General features: G+C 33.0%; 2 protein-coding genes across 6 annotated transcripts in view; one reads left to right on the forward strand and one right to left on the reverse strand.

Moving 5' to 3' along the window:
• The window catches only part of LOC122527751 (procathepsin L-like), a 19,083-nt gene extending 15,010 nt beyond the window's left edge, over positions 1-4,073 (reverse strand). Inside the window, exon 1 of the mRNA XM_043652224.1 lies at positions 3,633-4,073. The gene's annotated coding sequence lies outside the window, so the exon portion shown is untranslated. The remainder of the gene's footprint in view (positions 1-3,632) is intronic.
• LOC122527745 (transcription factor EC) overlaps positions 1-16,317 on the forward strand; it is a 22,883-nt gene extending 6,566 nt beyond the window's left edge. For 2 of the 5 annotated variants that reach the window (XM_043652197.1, XM_043652196.1), the window contains exons 4-7: positions 9,023-9,212; positions 10,507-10,582; positions 12,490-12,769; positions 14,804-16,317. In XM_043652197.1, coding sequence (XP_043508132.1) covers positions 9,023-9,212; positions 10,507-10,582; positions 12,490-12,769; positions 14,804-15,043 — 786 coding nt within the window. In that variant the 3' untranslated portion in view covers positions 15,044-16,317. Of the gene's footprint in view, positions 1-1,913; positions 2,141-9,022; positions 9,213-10,506; positions 10,583-12,489; positions 12,770-14,803 lie in introns of those variants that run through there. The other 3 variants (XR_006306405.1, XR_006306406.1, XR_006306407.1) reach the window with 3 other exon arrangements.
• Positions 16,318-16,632: the final 315 nt, after the last annotated feature.

A 16,632-nucleotide genomic window follows, 5' to 3' on the forward strand; every position in this document is an offset into this window, starting at 1 on the left:
CGAATTCCGTGTAATATGTAACATTCTATTAGAGAGAGAGAGAGAGAGAGAGAGAGAGAGCAATTAGAATAGATAAAGTTATTTGAATCAATTAAGCTCTAACATCTTAAAGTTCAAAGTTTTGAATGAAAAAAGAGAATAACTCAAATAATCTTATGGTGCACTAATATTAATCAAATTAAGAAAATAACCCCATAATGGAAATAAAGTAATATACAATATGCTATTCTATTACATAATGCTGGCAATTGCAACTGAGAATATTAACATTAGTCGGACAAATTTCTTATCCTTCATTGTTATATTCATGAAGTCGTGAAAAAACCATAGCCATCGGTTTTTGATGAAAACGATGCTTGTCTATGTTTATACTTTTCCGAGAAAACAGATAAAGAGGCATTACGTCTTCAATATTCATTCAATGCATTTCATTCTTTTTTTAAACGAAACATCCATCATATTATATAAGAGGAGTTCAGGAGATAAATCTAGCTAAGTTCATATGTAATTAGACAGAAAATGTGCACCTAATTAAATTATAAGGTTCTGAATAGTTGTTTTTATAGAAATGATTAATAGGTACATAGATAGATCATTTTTTATAACATCCATTCCATCATATTACTTACAACTTTTATAATTCAGGTTTAATTTATGACTACTAATTCTAGTTGTGAACTGAAATGCGTTATTATCTAATAGTGCGTTTATATCAAATGAACGAATGTTGCTTTCATTTACTATTCTGATAAATTCGCGCTCATTATGATCGGAGCATTCGTTCGTTTGGTGTAAACGCACTATAAAATGTCGAATATTTTATCAACGTGTTATATTTGTCAAAAGCTCAACTGTTTAATTTAATTCAAATAATTCTATCTTATCTTAGAATTTTTAGCTCGTACATAAAATTAGCGAAAAATAAAGATAATCACAAATAATCCGCCAACGTCATAAAAATCTATTGCTCTATATTTTTTACGTAGTTCTCGGATTATGTGCATGTGTACAACTATATGACTATGCATCTTTATAGAGAAAAATTACAACGGAATTTTAAAGTAACAGAATTATAAAAAATAACTTTCATCTCTTTTGGTTCCTTTGTTTAGCAACGATTAAACAGATCGAAATTGTAGTTACATTCATACTTGACAACTTGAAGGCCGATCGATTGATCGCTCGTTCGCTTTCTTTTTCTTTGTTATTCGTCTGACATCGAAAGTCGTACAGAAACTGTTTTCTGAGTAATTGCTCGACAATGATATATATCATATCTTCGTAAAAAGAACAGTTTCATTTTCATGTAATCCTTCTTCACGGATAAATGCATAAATGTTGCCATCATATATTTCATCTCGTCAGTTTTCTTTTTGTTGACAAGAACTCCATTATTTAAAAAATGAATAACAAGAGAAAAAATTATTAAAATAAATCGATTTCTATCGATGAAAGAAACATCAGATTATAATATAACATTCAAAATGAAAATAATCTGTTTGATCCGAATAGAGAAAGAAATAATAATATAATGATAATATGTAATAATATTATAAAATAATTATTGTAATATAGTAATTATAAAATAATACTGAAAACAGTTAGTATATTTAGAATGTTTACAAGAGTAGCAGAATATTTAATTTGAAATAAAAATATAATTTGGATAATATAAAATTCAAGATTGCTTAACCTGTCAAAGACATATTCTATTTTGGTAATTGCTATTTCCAAAAAAAAAAAAAAAAATGAAAAATGTGACATTCTTCCTTTATATTCTTCAAATAGTACCGACACTAATTATGTCGACTATTATATAAGATTATGTTACATATATTCCCGTTAAAACAAACAAGCAATGCGGCTTTTGTTAGTTTTATTAGCTGAAACTTATTACGTTACTATTTTTTTAGCTACGCTCACCAGGCTGTTGCATGCGATATTTTTCGAGCCTGCCAAACAACTGGGTTAACTGAGAATACCTGAGGCGCGTCGTACAGTGAATGCGAGAGTAGAATACATAACACTGGGCGATAGGAGAAATTTGTCCGAACATGAACCTCAACATCTATAGTAGAATATTTAGGCAAAGAACACGTCGAATGTAAATTGGTGAGGAGAAAGGAATCTTAAAAACGATGTACGTACCTTCTAGGCCAAAAAGCAAAATTTCAAATATCGCTCAAGATCAGTATTTATTGTCATAAGTAATTTATTGCCAGGAAAATATTTAACGTAGCCGATAAAGAAGACTGAAAGAATAAAAAAAAAAACAGAGACGAAAAAATGGAAGGAATTAACTAAACTAACTGTACTCTAGAGCCTCATTCAAATTAGTCGTCAGATTGCTCAAATTCCAGCGACTTGAGGCAGTGAAAAACGAGCGTAAAAATTTGAAAGAAGATTAGAAACAAATAAATACAATAAAGTCTCCCATATCTAAACTAATAAGAAGACAAAACTCCTGTTCGATCAAGCGTTTCATATAAATTTTCATATTTTATATTTGATTAATTTATTTAAATGCATTTAATTCTAACGAAGTTTCACAGTTTCGTCACAATTCATCAATCTATGATTATCTCTTTCTTCTTCTTCCACATCTTGATCGACTAGCAACAAATATAGTACAAAATAAAGCCAGTGAAACTCTCCCCTGATTGAGAACACTTGGAATAACAAAAAAAAAAAAGAAAATTCGGATATTGTAATATTTGGATGCACGAGTTTAGATAGGGGAGGCTCTATTATACCATGTTCGCGCTAGTCAAGCTGTTTCAAATTACACGAATTCAAACCGTTTAAATTCAAGTTAATTCGACTAATCTGAACGAGGCTTAAGTGACGAGTGATAGAAATGAAAATACGCGGCTGCCATGTGGTCGAATAGTAGGGGATAACGGGTAGAAGCGGTAACTTAACGATAGCCGATAGCGTAGCGGGCGTGGGGCATGCCCGAAGCTTGTAGCGCGTGGCGCGTGGCGGGCATTCGAGCAGTAGCGAGTAGCAGCGAGCGGTAGCGAGCAGTACCGAAACGAGCCGATCGGCGGTGGAAGTTTGTGTTCGCGCGGAGAGCAAACCTTCGTGGAGCGTCGTTTACATCGTCGGTGGTTTGATGTTCGTTTCGCGACTCGATTTTTCGTGTCGGTCTTGTTCCATCGATTTGTTTGAAACGATTGAACACGTTTCGCTTTCACGATCGGCCAACCAAAAGGGGTGAGAGAAAAAAAGAAGGAAGCGGGAAGATCTCCCCGCAACAGGAGAGATTATCTGATGCGGAAACTTTCCATGCGATCAACGTGTTCGTCGAATGGCAAGACCCGGTAACACGACGTTTAACGCAACGAGGAAAATCACGATCGATCTCGCTCTGATTAAAAACCACAATAATCCTTTTTTACATCCGGCTTGAACCGATGACACAAGTGCACAACTTGTTGCGCGATCGATACGGTAAAGGCGACTTTTTGAATCCGAACGATTTCGATTTAGAGGAACGATAGAGTTGAGCAGCGATGAGCAGTAGCATTTTTATGCTTATCACTGTTAATTCAAGCCGATAACGATTCTTCTGGACGACGCGACAGATTGTCCCTAACGCGTGACATATTTATATCCCGACTTTAACATACCACCAATTAATACTTGGTTATATCCACCTATTTGTCCACCGCCGTCTATCATTCGCTCCCTGTGTTCCCGGTTCAACTCGGTGTACCACCTCGCCTCGTCGAGATCGTGAGATACGTTATTGAGTAACCGCAACCTTGAGGTGCGCTTAATCGTAGGTAGCCGAGTCGCGACGGAGCGGCGGTACGAGGAGAAAACGCAAGGTTGCTCTGAACGGACGTCGTCGCATCGGCAAACCATCGAGTCCAAGCCCGAGCCCGAAAAATGCACTCGTTCCTCGATCAACTGTCCGCATTCGTATTCATGTATACGGCCGCATTCGCTTTCGCCCTCGTTTCAGCACCGTTACTCTGACACGTATTCTTCGCCCGGGAAGAATTATTCGTCTCTCCCTTGTCGAATGCGAAATCCACCCTATTGTCAAGGCTGCAGCAATTACGTTTAACGATTCGTTATAATCGATCGCGAACCTTCACCATCCTCCTTCTATTCTTCCTAGCGTTGTTATCCTTTGCCACCGTGATCGATTAATCGACGATCACTTTCTCTTTTGTTTTCTTTTTCGTTTCTCGTCCTCCAGTTCTTGCCTTTTGTTTCGTATCTCTTTCAAATTATTGTTCGCCTCGGAGTTTCGATCACCGCGCACCGTACATTCCGAATACCAGTCATTCCCGAACGAGAAAAACGATTGTCCGTGATTTACGTCGAAATTTCCGGGAAATGAATCGACGAAGCGGAGGATAGTTAGCGAGGCTCGTAATGTTAATCAGGAGTTACGATCGACGTTCCTTCCTCTTCGAAGAAAAAGACTGAACGTAAGGTAGCAGAGAGAAACAGGGAAATAAAGAGACTCTGCCACTGAACAATGACGTCGAAAGTGGTGATGATGACGTTGACAATGACGATGCTAGTGATGGCAATGATAACGACGGCAATAATGTTGAAATTTATCTGAAATTGGAACAGTACAATTCCCTCATTATCGGCCTTACTTAAGGATAACTCCAATCAATTCGATTATCATATCGTACGTACGCTAGAGTCAGTGAGAAAGTGAATTATTTACTGATTGCCGAGTCTCCTTTTGCGTTTGCACGTTTAAACCGACACCGCGATCGCGCTCTCCTCCGCCACGTGCGTGAACGCGTACGTCTCCATGTGCGCACATGTCTCTGCTTGACCGCACGAACACACGGTTTTCATTTTCATCGTCGGATCCCATTCAAGCAACGACAACATGCCAGTGTTCAATATAATAACCCGAAGGTGCAAGGTGAGTTGAATTCGACTCGTTTGAATGCTTGAATTTATCCAGCATGCGTTATAATTCACTAACTTCTTTTCTGCACATTTCGCCCGCATCTCGGCACCACGTTCGTCCCACCCTACGTAATTGTATCGAGTTGCCACGTTATCATACATTGTCGTTTTATCGCGTTATCGCGTTGTTGCGTTATCTATCAACGCTGCATTTCATAATGAGGACGAATGCGCAGACAGACGCGAGACCTAGAATTGTTCGAGACGAAAAATGAACAAGATGAAGCAGGATGAATGCGAAGAGAACTTACTACACCCGAGCTCGATCGATCCGCGTTTGCGAATTAATCAACGAGGGATCGATATCAATTAAGCCAGTTTAATCGACGCTTATCGCGTCCTTTATCGTTTCAACAGAAGACCATCGAAGCTTAACGTTTAAAAAATTCACGAGAGGCGAAGAATAATGAAGCCCGCAGAACTGCTTACGTACCTTCTATCCTCTATATATTTCGTATGTATTTAGTGTATGTATGTATGTATGTATGTAGAAGACATGTCAGCGATTGACGTTGCTCGCGTAAGCGTATCCACGCATAATCACAAATGCGTGTGGATCCATAGCAACACATCGTGATCTCTGATTCCTACGAAACTTCGGTCGTTGTAATTTAAGACGTTTCTCCTTTTTTTTTTCTTTTTTTTGGGGAGGAGGGGATCTATTATTTAACGTGTACCCACGACGAAGACGCGTAAGATAATCACGATAAGCGGCAGCTTTTCCGACCGCTTTGGACGAGCATATAAATCTTTCCCGATCAAGGGCTGAAAACGCTGATAACGGATAGCGCCTTGATAACAACTTATCTAGGTAAAAAACGTTTGACGGCTACGAACGCTCTGAATGATGCTAATATTTGTGAACGACGCCGTACTTGCGTTTCGTAACGTGCAACTTGGTTTATACGAAGCAAAGGAACGCGAACACATCATGAATACGAGCAGAAACAGAGATACAAACGGTGAACCAACGGGAGAATGTCAGTCGTGATGGAAGTGCACAAGTACCGCAAACATGTTAACAGTTTTATTGGGGAAACCGCCCTTCAGCCATGTTAATTTAATCAGTTTCAACCAGTTCCAAAAATAGCTTTTGTTCAAAAGGATACCTTTTGTTGCGTGTATCTAATGAATGGTAGATTGAAGAGTTTCATCTATTTATAAAAAAAAATTGAAAGTACAATATATTCAAAGTAAAATTATTAGATTGCGAAGTTTTGTGCAAATAGAACTTAAATAGAAATTCCATTATGATAATAGAAGTTAAATAGAAATATTCTAGTAATTTCATATTCCAAGAACTTAAATAGAAATAGTCTTAAGAGAATAGAATTTAAATGGCAGTTCTATTAAAAACTTTACTATAAAGTACTTTACCATTTATAACTTTATTATTAAATACTAATAATTATTTTGGATATTTTTATATACATATTATTCCATAGATTTCTGCATTTTTAAATCTTACGTAAATTCATAAAAATATAAAGTTTATTGACTCAGTAATCTGTAAAAATAGATTGAATAGATTATATTATTATCTAATATAGATAATGTTAGTGTCTAGTATAGATATATTAGAATGTGTAGTATATATTTTTTAATTATGTTCATAAAGATACGAATTTGCACAAACATTTGCAATCTAATTAATAATCTATATATGATTCTTCTCTTTATTTTTTTAAGTAACATACGAAAATGGAAAGAACAACTTTGTACATCGAATGGAACGGCGTGTGTAATTTTTTACTTGCGCGACGAAAAATATAGCACAGTATGATCAAACGAAATGAGGCATGAGAAAACGTAAAACGTGCGATGCGATTTCAACAATGATAATTGTTTTATCCGACATAATATAAACAATAACAATTTCAAATATCTTTTCAATTGTATTTCCACAATTATCTGATAGTCGCTGATAACTTTTTTTGATATATATGTATGATTTATCGCTTAATCTCGCAATCAGGTTAACGCCGTCCATAAGCACGTAAATGAAATCTTTTCAGTGATCAAGGAAGACGTTCGCTTTTTTCTTATTAATTGGTCTTGTCTTCGAATACTTTTCCCTTTGACTTTTTTTTCGTTTTCTCACCCATTCGACAACTTTCTCTCGTGCAGCTTAAATCTATCTCTTTGCTCCGCCTCTTGCCGCCGTTGTCTTTCTGACACACGGTTCTATCGACACGTTCTTCCATGGACAGACATTGGTTATTGTTGTTACGTAATATTTACGTAACTTACACGTACGCAACTTGAATAGCCATAAGCGCCGTACGATGAACACTGATACTCGCGATCTCAGCCCGTTTTACATCGTTTCTTCTGAATTCTTATCACTCGATTCACTTTGTGAATCTCCTTTCTCACCATTTATTTTTCTAATCCGATTAATTATATTTCATTTCTTACTTTTGTCTCCTTTCAACCCACCTCTTTCTCTTCCTTTCCGCTCATTGTTCCAAAGCGTTATTTATCTCACTTTATAACTTGTCTATCTTTATGAATTTTAGTGGTTCCATATTTCTTTTCTTGCATTCGTGTCTCTTTTTTTTCAGACTTTTATCTCTATTTTGTTCTCGTTTATTAAAATCTGATCTATATTCCATAAATCAATTTATTATTGAAAAGTTTATAACAAAAATATTTCTCTATATTTGTTCATATTTGCTTTTTTTCTAGGAAAAAGAATATTATGACATCTTTAATTTCCGTTCAATACACTGCAGTTTTTTTTCTGTAACAAACAATTCATCGTATTACACAATTACTGTAACATGCAATTACATTATAGAACAACTGTGTATAATTAAATCACAGATGATTTTTCATAATACCGACGCGTTTAATCGAACAGTTTGAGAGGAGATGTTTTTATTACGGAAGAATTTGAAAATTTTGCAAAATGTACATAATAATAAAACGTTTTAGGTGTGTTCATAAAAATATAAAAATTAGTAGCCTAGTTATGAGCCCCTGGATCATTTTTTTCTTGCTTTTTTCTTAACTCAGTTTACATTGTTCCAGTTATTTTCAAACTAATCGTATCTTCTTAAAATTAAAAATCTTTAAGTTTCTTCTTAAATTAAAAATCTTTAAGTTTGAGAAAAATAAAAAAAACTTGTTTGGATCGGCAAATAAATCAGTGTAACTACAATGATTTTATATTAAAATCTTTAATTGTTGAAACAAAAATGACATAAAAATTCGTAGATTACAGTAAGATTAATCGTCATCGATATTTGATTTATTAAACTTTGGAAAATATTAGACAAGTCCGCATACTTTCAAATCAAGATTATTGTTTGTAAGAATGATGGATAAAGTCCATGAGATTCGATTGTACGTGAAGGAGAGTTCGTTCGATAAAATTGTAATAGCACGTGTAATGCAGATGTGAGGGCAGGTTCGTTTATTATCAAATCCACTTAACGAGACAAAGTATACATGATATAACAAAATTGTTATTCTGAAAATATAACGTCATCTATAATATTTCTATGTGCGTTTAAAAGTTGAATTAGATGAATGAATATCATAGAAGAAATATAAAATGTGACGATTTCTATCGCAATTTTCACTTATAAGCAGATAGTATAGTCCAGGTTAATAAATGTTTGTAAAAATTTATGTTAAATTATTAAAAATTTGAGTAGGTATTTAATTTTACTTCCAAGTGCATCGACGCATAGAAATGTACAAAATTATTCAAATTATTCTTTAATTATACTTTCATTATTTTATACCATATAATTATATCATAGAAAAGTACCATTTAACTTAACTTTGTTTCAGTTGAGTGAAACACTGCGTGTATCGCGATAAAACTGAAAGCGTAGACAATCTTATTCGTTCCACGTTTTCCTCAAAATTTTACGCAGTTTTTAATACATTAATGTAATATAGATTGAAAATAGACAGTTAAGGTAAAAGTAAATTATTAAAGTGCAAGCTAAAAATATACATCACTACAGAATTTTAATTCTCTAAAAATCCAGACCATTTCGTTGGTATTCCCAATTTCTAATCATTTTCCTCTGGTCATATAAAATTTGTATAATTACAGGCGGAGGATCTTCTGGACGATATTTTATCGTTTGAAGCCAACTCATTAGGAGATAGTTTAAAGGACAGCCAATCAGGAAGCCTGAGCAATATTCCAGAATTGCAGATCAAGCCTGAACCTCTGTTACTTACCGAGGCGGAGATACATGCTCTTGCCAAAGACCGACAAAAAAAGGATAATCATAATATGAGTAAGTAAATAAAATTGACTGTGTATATCGTATATTGTAACTTGTTACTATTAATTATTAGAAGTATGTGAAAAACCATGATTTATTCATATATCTACTTCGGTGCTTCAGATAAAACTAAACCGGTCGTTTGAATTGCAAATGAGTTAGCGACGGATCCGATGTATTTCTACAATCGTGCAAATTGTTAAATATCCATGGAGCGAGACGTTCATTATGATCTTTTTGTTTCTGATATTTGTACTTTTCCAATGAGATTTTTTTTTTATTTTATTCGAGCCAAGCGGCTTATAAGCGAACATATGAAATATACAGCGTCTTATAATTATAAAATTATTAAACATTTTTCAATTTTGTACGATGTGTCATTTAGGATTCAGACACCAATCAGTGTAAATCACTTTGCTTCAAAACTAATTTATATCATGAAAATACACTTTCGTTTAATTATAATATGATCATTATGTTATATATTATATTATTACATTGTAATATAATATAATAATTAATTATTATGATATTATAACGAAATTGTCCAATCGAATGAAGGTTTTAAAAAGAAGAGTATGTTTGTACAACAGGGATTATTTTTGACACTCTAATTATCTTCTCCCAGCTCGCCATATGTAATCATGATAAAAAAAAAGTGTCATTTTCTTTGTTAAAAAAAATACTGGGAATTAAGCTGTAAACTACACAAGATTGAATTGATACAATAAAACAACAATTTTTATGATATTTACATACTTTAAATATTTATCCTATTATATCCTGTGCCTCATACCTATATAAGAATTAATAGCTACATATAATAAATGTTTAAAGACAGACTATTGGAAAAATAATGCCCAGTGTTGAAATAAAAAAGAAAATTTTAGAGTAGTTTGAAACACAGTGTGTTTTATGCAAAGTGCAATAAATCATACATATTCGTACAGCGTATAACGAAATAACTATATTACATATAAAAATAAAAAAAGAAAGAGTTGAACATGTTAGAATAATTTTATGGTTATAAGACGCAATACTGTACAAAGCACAATGGATTCTACACATGTGAACAAGAAATATGTACAACCACGTATTAAGCTGAAAAAGAATAGAGATAACTGTATCTACCTATTGTTAGTAATAATAGTCAATGGAGTCGTCGTTAACTAACACATCTGTTATCGATGCAGCTTACCGTCGTTAGCTTGCGTGTGTCTATATCCGATATAAAAATATGCAAAAATATGTCCGGACACAACCGTAACGTTCTAATTATAATTCATATTATTATTATAACTTTTAGTCGAGAGACGGCGACGATTCAACATCAACGACAGAATTAAAGAGCTCGGCACTCTCTTGCCTAAAACTAACGACCCGTAAGTACGTTTTTTCAGTTTCACGATATTTATCACAGTAATAATGCAGCGAAAAGTTTTCATCTTATGAGTAATCATCTAGTCTAGACCGCGGATGTTTATGCATTTGTGGAAATTTAAAAGATTTCAAAATAATATGTAAAATATGCATGAAATATTCAAGTTATTGGGCTGCGAATTTTCATGTATTTATAAGAAATTATAAAATGCGAAATTAGACGGAATGCGCAAAATCTATTTTAGTATCAACTTCATTCGTAATTTCATATTTCAGTGCATGCATTCGACTTACATACTTCAATGTATGCAAATTGAACATATGTATCTATTAAAATATATAAATATTATAAATGTATAAACATAAATATTATATTAACAATATTGTTAATGTAACATGACGTGTTCTGTTTGTATTCTGTATATTTTTATCTCTCGCGTTAAATAAATTAAATATAAAATATTTAAAATATAGTGCTTTTTATAACACTTAATACTTAAAACAACATTCTACCAAGGTTATACTTTCCAAGCTATATTCTATTAATAAATTATCCACATTTTGCTTATTTTATATTTACTAATATATACTAATACACACACACATATATATATATACTACTCACAAAAGTATAAAATTATATAAAGATATGCAATGTATTGACTTCCTTTAGTCAAGCGTTTCAATTTACTTTAAAAAGTCATACATGTGTGACGCTAGTAGCGAATGTGTTAAAAATCTTAAAAACAACTCGACTGTAGAATGAACGGATGAAACAAGAACGAAAAACAAACAATAATCAGCTTTCGAAAGAGTTTCACCAACTTAAATTTACTCGATTTCGTGTCTCTCTATATCGTGTCTTTAGCGTTACGTAATAAATTTGCGAGGAAGAAAATAACGAGCAATACCTGGTACGGTTGTCTACCGAAGTACCACCTCTTTCCAAGGTTGGCACCATACGAAAGAAAGATGTACGAAACTGCGAGTAAACCGAGTTACTGTATCTCGAGTCTCACCTCGATAACGAAACGAGTCTAATTATAATGGCAAACATTCTGATACGACCCCGTTTTCGTTGAAACTCTCTCACTGTCGACTATCTTTTGACTGACATATTTAAGTATTTTTCGATTCGTATTATACTCACTTTCATGTAGTCAAGTTCCAAGGTTTAAAAATTGATCTTTTTAATGGCTATCATAAATAAAGTTTCTTCTTTATAAATTTCGCTTCAATATTGTAATTATAATAACAACTCAAAGTATCACGATCTATCTTTCATCTACGAGCAATAAGATACTGAGTTATGAATAATAAAATATAGTATGTAAAATCAGTGGCGGGTAAAAGAAAGTTTAAAGTTAATATTTGACTTAATGTATTATATTATTAATATTAATAATTCTTATATTAGACATTCTTTTACAATATTGATAGCAATTAAATATTTTGCGATGTACATTATATCTATTCGTTAATTTTAATGTAATTCCATTTTATAAAATTGTTATCTTTGCGTTTAAACTTCCTTCTGTCGATCATCTGTATTTTAACAAAGAGTACATTCTTCTTTTAAAGTTATCGTTTAAAATTTTATCACTTGCAAAATAACAATTATATTTACAAAAGCACTTGTTAACTGCGACAAAACTATGAGACAGTTTCGCTCAAGGTAAAGTGATATGTACAAGAAATGTATATATCAACGAATAGTGATTTTTGAACAGTTTTGTTTGAGGAAATATTTGTTGAATAAAATATTTGAAAGTAATTAAAATAATAGAATAATAATTAAAATATTTAAATAATATTTAAATAAATTAAATAATAGATCAGGAATCAATAATAATATAATATAAATTTTATACCATTAGATTTTATTAATTAATTCTGATTTCTGTTTCAGGTATTACGAAATCGTTCGAGATGTGAGGCCGAACAAGGGCACGATACTCAAGTCTTCGGTCGAATACATAAAGTTGTTAAAAAACGAGTTGACAAGGATGAAGCAGAACGAACTCAGACACAAGCAACTGGAACATCAGAATCGTCGACTCCTTTTACGGGTTCAAGAGTTAGAATTGCAGGCAAAGGCGCATGGTTTACCGGTATCCGACTTCAGTTGGGCCTCGACTTCCGGTAGCATGTTAAACGCTTTTCCCCGAAATAAGCTCGAACAACGCAAGGTAATCATATTAAACTCTACTAGCAAATGTATTACTTCATTTACATTTATATTATATGCGATAATTTGAAATATTAAATGAAGTAAAGTTTGTTAGAAGTTTTCGATAAAGAAATAGGTATTCTAAAGCGATCATAAAATAAGGCGGTATAATATGCTGTATTATAAATGTAACAATATATATAATAACAATACGTATAATAGTACAATAATGCATGTATATTATACGTTCAAAAATTTGAAGCACCTTTTATTTTTGGAACAAACTTCTTTGTACATTTGTCCGAGGAACAAGAACACATATGAACATAACGTTGATTTTTAAATATAATTAATTAAAATCTCAGTATAGAAAGATAATATTATGAATAAAATATTTGTTTACTAGAAGAAGTTGTTTCTTTTAAAATCTTAATGTGCTCCAAATTTTTGAATGAGAGTGTATACGTTTATGTTTCCTGTGGCTAGGTAACTTGTAAATAACTTGTAAATATTTTCCTTGATGTAATATCATATGTTTTGTATTATTCTACTGAATACATTGAACTTCTAAAAGAAATTTAATTCAAATCGTAATGTGGTGATCAAGAATGAGTGCATAGATTTAAACAGGATCGAAATATTTTGGATTCAAGTCGAATAAATTGCTGACGGATGAAGATGCAAGGATGTTCAGGTTGAATAGACTGTGGATTTCTAAATTTTAATAAATATAACTGAAGAAATTTTTTTTATATAAAAATTTGTTTCTTCTACTAAGTATTATAATAAATAGTCTACTTTGGATATTTTATATATTTTTCCATATTAGCATTTTGAAATTTCCTATAAATGTACAAATCTGCAATAGTAATGACTAGACTGTAAATTTATATACATTTTTAAACTTTTGTTAACACAATGAAGAAAATAAAACATAAATAGAGATTTATTTCTGTTATAACGAATAATTTATGCTAATATTATAATGCTAATCTATGCTAATACAAACTCTACTTTAAATACATTTGTATATTATAATTATCGTACACATAAAAATCCGCATTTTAGTAATGAATTTGATTCTGTAGTTGTATAGCAATAGATTAATAACTATATATATATAAAAACGTTTACGGACTGAATAGTAATTTAAATAATCAAAAGATCAATCTACTGTTTATGATATAGTATTGTAGTTAAAAAGATGAAAGATTTTAGTCCATATAGTAATAGTAGATTCGAACTCAATGGCCAGGAACTGTATTATTCTTCCTTGTCCTATCATGAACATCATGTGTCTTCATTCAGGAACGAGGTGAATATGTATACATTCTCAATGGTGTGCATCCTCGCGCGACGGCGGCTGTCACGACACCGAGACTGCTATGAATTTCGTCAAGGTTATGCCGATCAACGCCGATATATACCGCTGATCGTTTCACGATCCTTGATCCGAATAAACGCTCGCTTCGTTCCCGAGACTGGTATCATAATTCACATCTGTTCTGATCAGACTACCATGTAGCTACGAAATCACTTGTTTATTCATCCTCGCTCTCTTGTCTTTCTTTGTCTATCTTTCTTTTACGAGTGTGCGCATATAAATAAGTAGTTTTACATACGATATCGCGTCCTTTTCTTCTTTACTCCTACTATTTCCACTTATTGTTAGTTCTAAGCTTCCGCTCGTTTTTCCACTACTACTATACTTCCACTATATAGGATGGGATATGCATATATCATAGATACACGGATTTTTATGCACTTGTAAGAAACTTGTTCAACTGCAAAATTGCACAGAATGCAGTCACAGAACATTTATTTTCATCAAATAGACGCCGAAGTTTGATTTCCTAAACTATACTCTCGAAAATATGAATTTGCATAAAAATCTGCAATCTACTTGGATAATAGATCTCTATAGTATATCTTTAGCTATATCTAACAAGTTTTTCTCATATATTTTGATGTTGATTTCTCAACTTTTCAACATCGAAATATCCCTTTTGTTACAACGTTGTTATAATGATATGTTATTTTTTATATTCTATAGATTCCAGAATTGGTTACCGAGGAAGCAACGAGCTTAAGTATGTCGCAACTCGAAGATCTAATGGAGGACGATGGTAACGGTCCTATCCATAGTGGTGATCCCATGCTCTCCTCACCTCATCTACCACCATTAAGTCCAGCACAGGGTGGCTGTCAACATGCTCTACCAGACGAAGATACTCTTGGTAGTTTGGCTCCTACCACACCGAATTCCTCCACCGATATGGACATTGTTGCGTAACAGAGTTCAAGCGAATATTCGATTTATGTATTTTTAAATTGACAGGACAATCGAACTTTGTCGTTTCGACATTTCCTTTTTTACAAGGAAATAACAAATGCAATATAAACGATGCCTAGCGATACACTAGACAAATAGCGATTCACAAACGAGACATCTTCGTGTCATATTGTTATTGACACGCATGTTATATATTGTTCTTGTTCTGTATTTCAACGGCTGGCCGTTTTATCTATAAATCATGCTGTAAATCATAGTAGTTTTACGTAGAACGATATTTAATATAAATCGTTCTTGAGGAAGCTCACATACTTTCACGCATTCAGAAACGAAAATTAATTCCTAAATTCGTATGTACGGTTAGTTTGCAGCCACCATTCCCATACGAGTTACGAATACTTATGGGACATACGTAATGAATAACGGAACATAAAAGTTTCACAATACACGAGCGCATCGCGCAGGTCGCGAGTTCGTTGACGAACAAACAAAGCATTGAAATATATAAAAATACTTTTGAAATAGTTGATTCACTTGGCCAAAGTACGAGAGTTACTTTGGATGTTCCTTTTAATTTCCTTTCGCTTCGATTACAGCTCAATGTTTTGTCACGTAACGGCTGGTATACGAACCAGTTTGTTCGAGTTTCTTTTAACGTTTTTGTGCCACTCTCCTTCACTATTGTTGTCTCAATGCTTCGTAATGCGTGAAGAAAATCGACAGCACGTTTTATCATCGAACGACTTTGTCGACCGAGTTTCATTACTCGAACTACGTAACAATTGCTCGTTTCTTTCTACAAAAAATTCTCGATTTAAAAAGACATTGACGAACATTGCGTTAAGGTATAGATATATAACGGCGAGTAAGTGCTAATTAAACTTGACACGTAGACCTAAGACGATAATCGAGCAATTAGAGAAGAAACGATTCGATGACTCAAGGGAAAAGTTGTACAAGTGCTGTAAATAAGATAAGAGGCGATTCATTTAAAGACAAAAAGAACAATACGTAGGATAAAAATCTGCGACAGAAAATATATTTTTTAAAGTATTTCGCGTTGGGAGCAGCAGATGATTAATATTGCTGACGAATAATCGTCGGAGAGGCAGATAATAATAAGTGCCGTTCCCATCGCCCTGTGATCCTTTTAATATATGTAACAATCGCGTTTTACCTTGTTAATGCGTATTATTCGCTCACTGTTATCCGCGAGAATCTCGACGGTGATCGCGAGAAACTACAGAGTATATAAAGAGACGTTACAGAAAGAACGTTTAATCATTTATTTCATATTTTGTCTCCTTCTTCCTTTTCTTCTATTGCTTATATGGAAGCTCAGGAGCAATCAAGAGCAATTAGTATAAATCACTTCTCATTAAAAAGTACTTGTAACACGTAAATATATTTTTTTTATAAGATCCTCAATTGACATAGTGCAATTTAGTATTATTAAACTGCAGACGCTTATGTATTTTTGGGAAATATTAAAAATCCACAGAATGCATATAATATACAGAAATGTACACGGCTGTGCAATGTTGAAAGATTTATTTTAACACTGATAAGGTTCAAATTTTATCCAAAGT

This window comes from Frieseomelitta varia, unplaced genomic scaffold (genome assembly GCF_011392965.1).
Source record: "Frieseomelitta varia isolate USP_RPSP 00005682 unplaced genomic scaffold, Fvar_1.2 scaffold_231, whole genome shotgun sequence".
NCBI classification, from domain to species: Eukaryota; Metazoa; Arthropoda; class Insecta; order Hymenoptera; family Apidae; genus Frieseomelitta; species Frieseomelitta varia.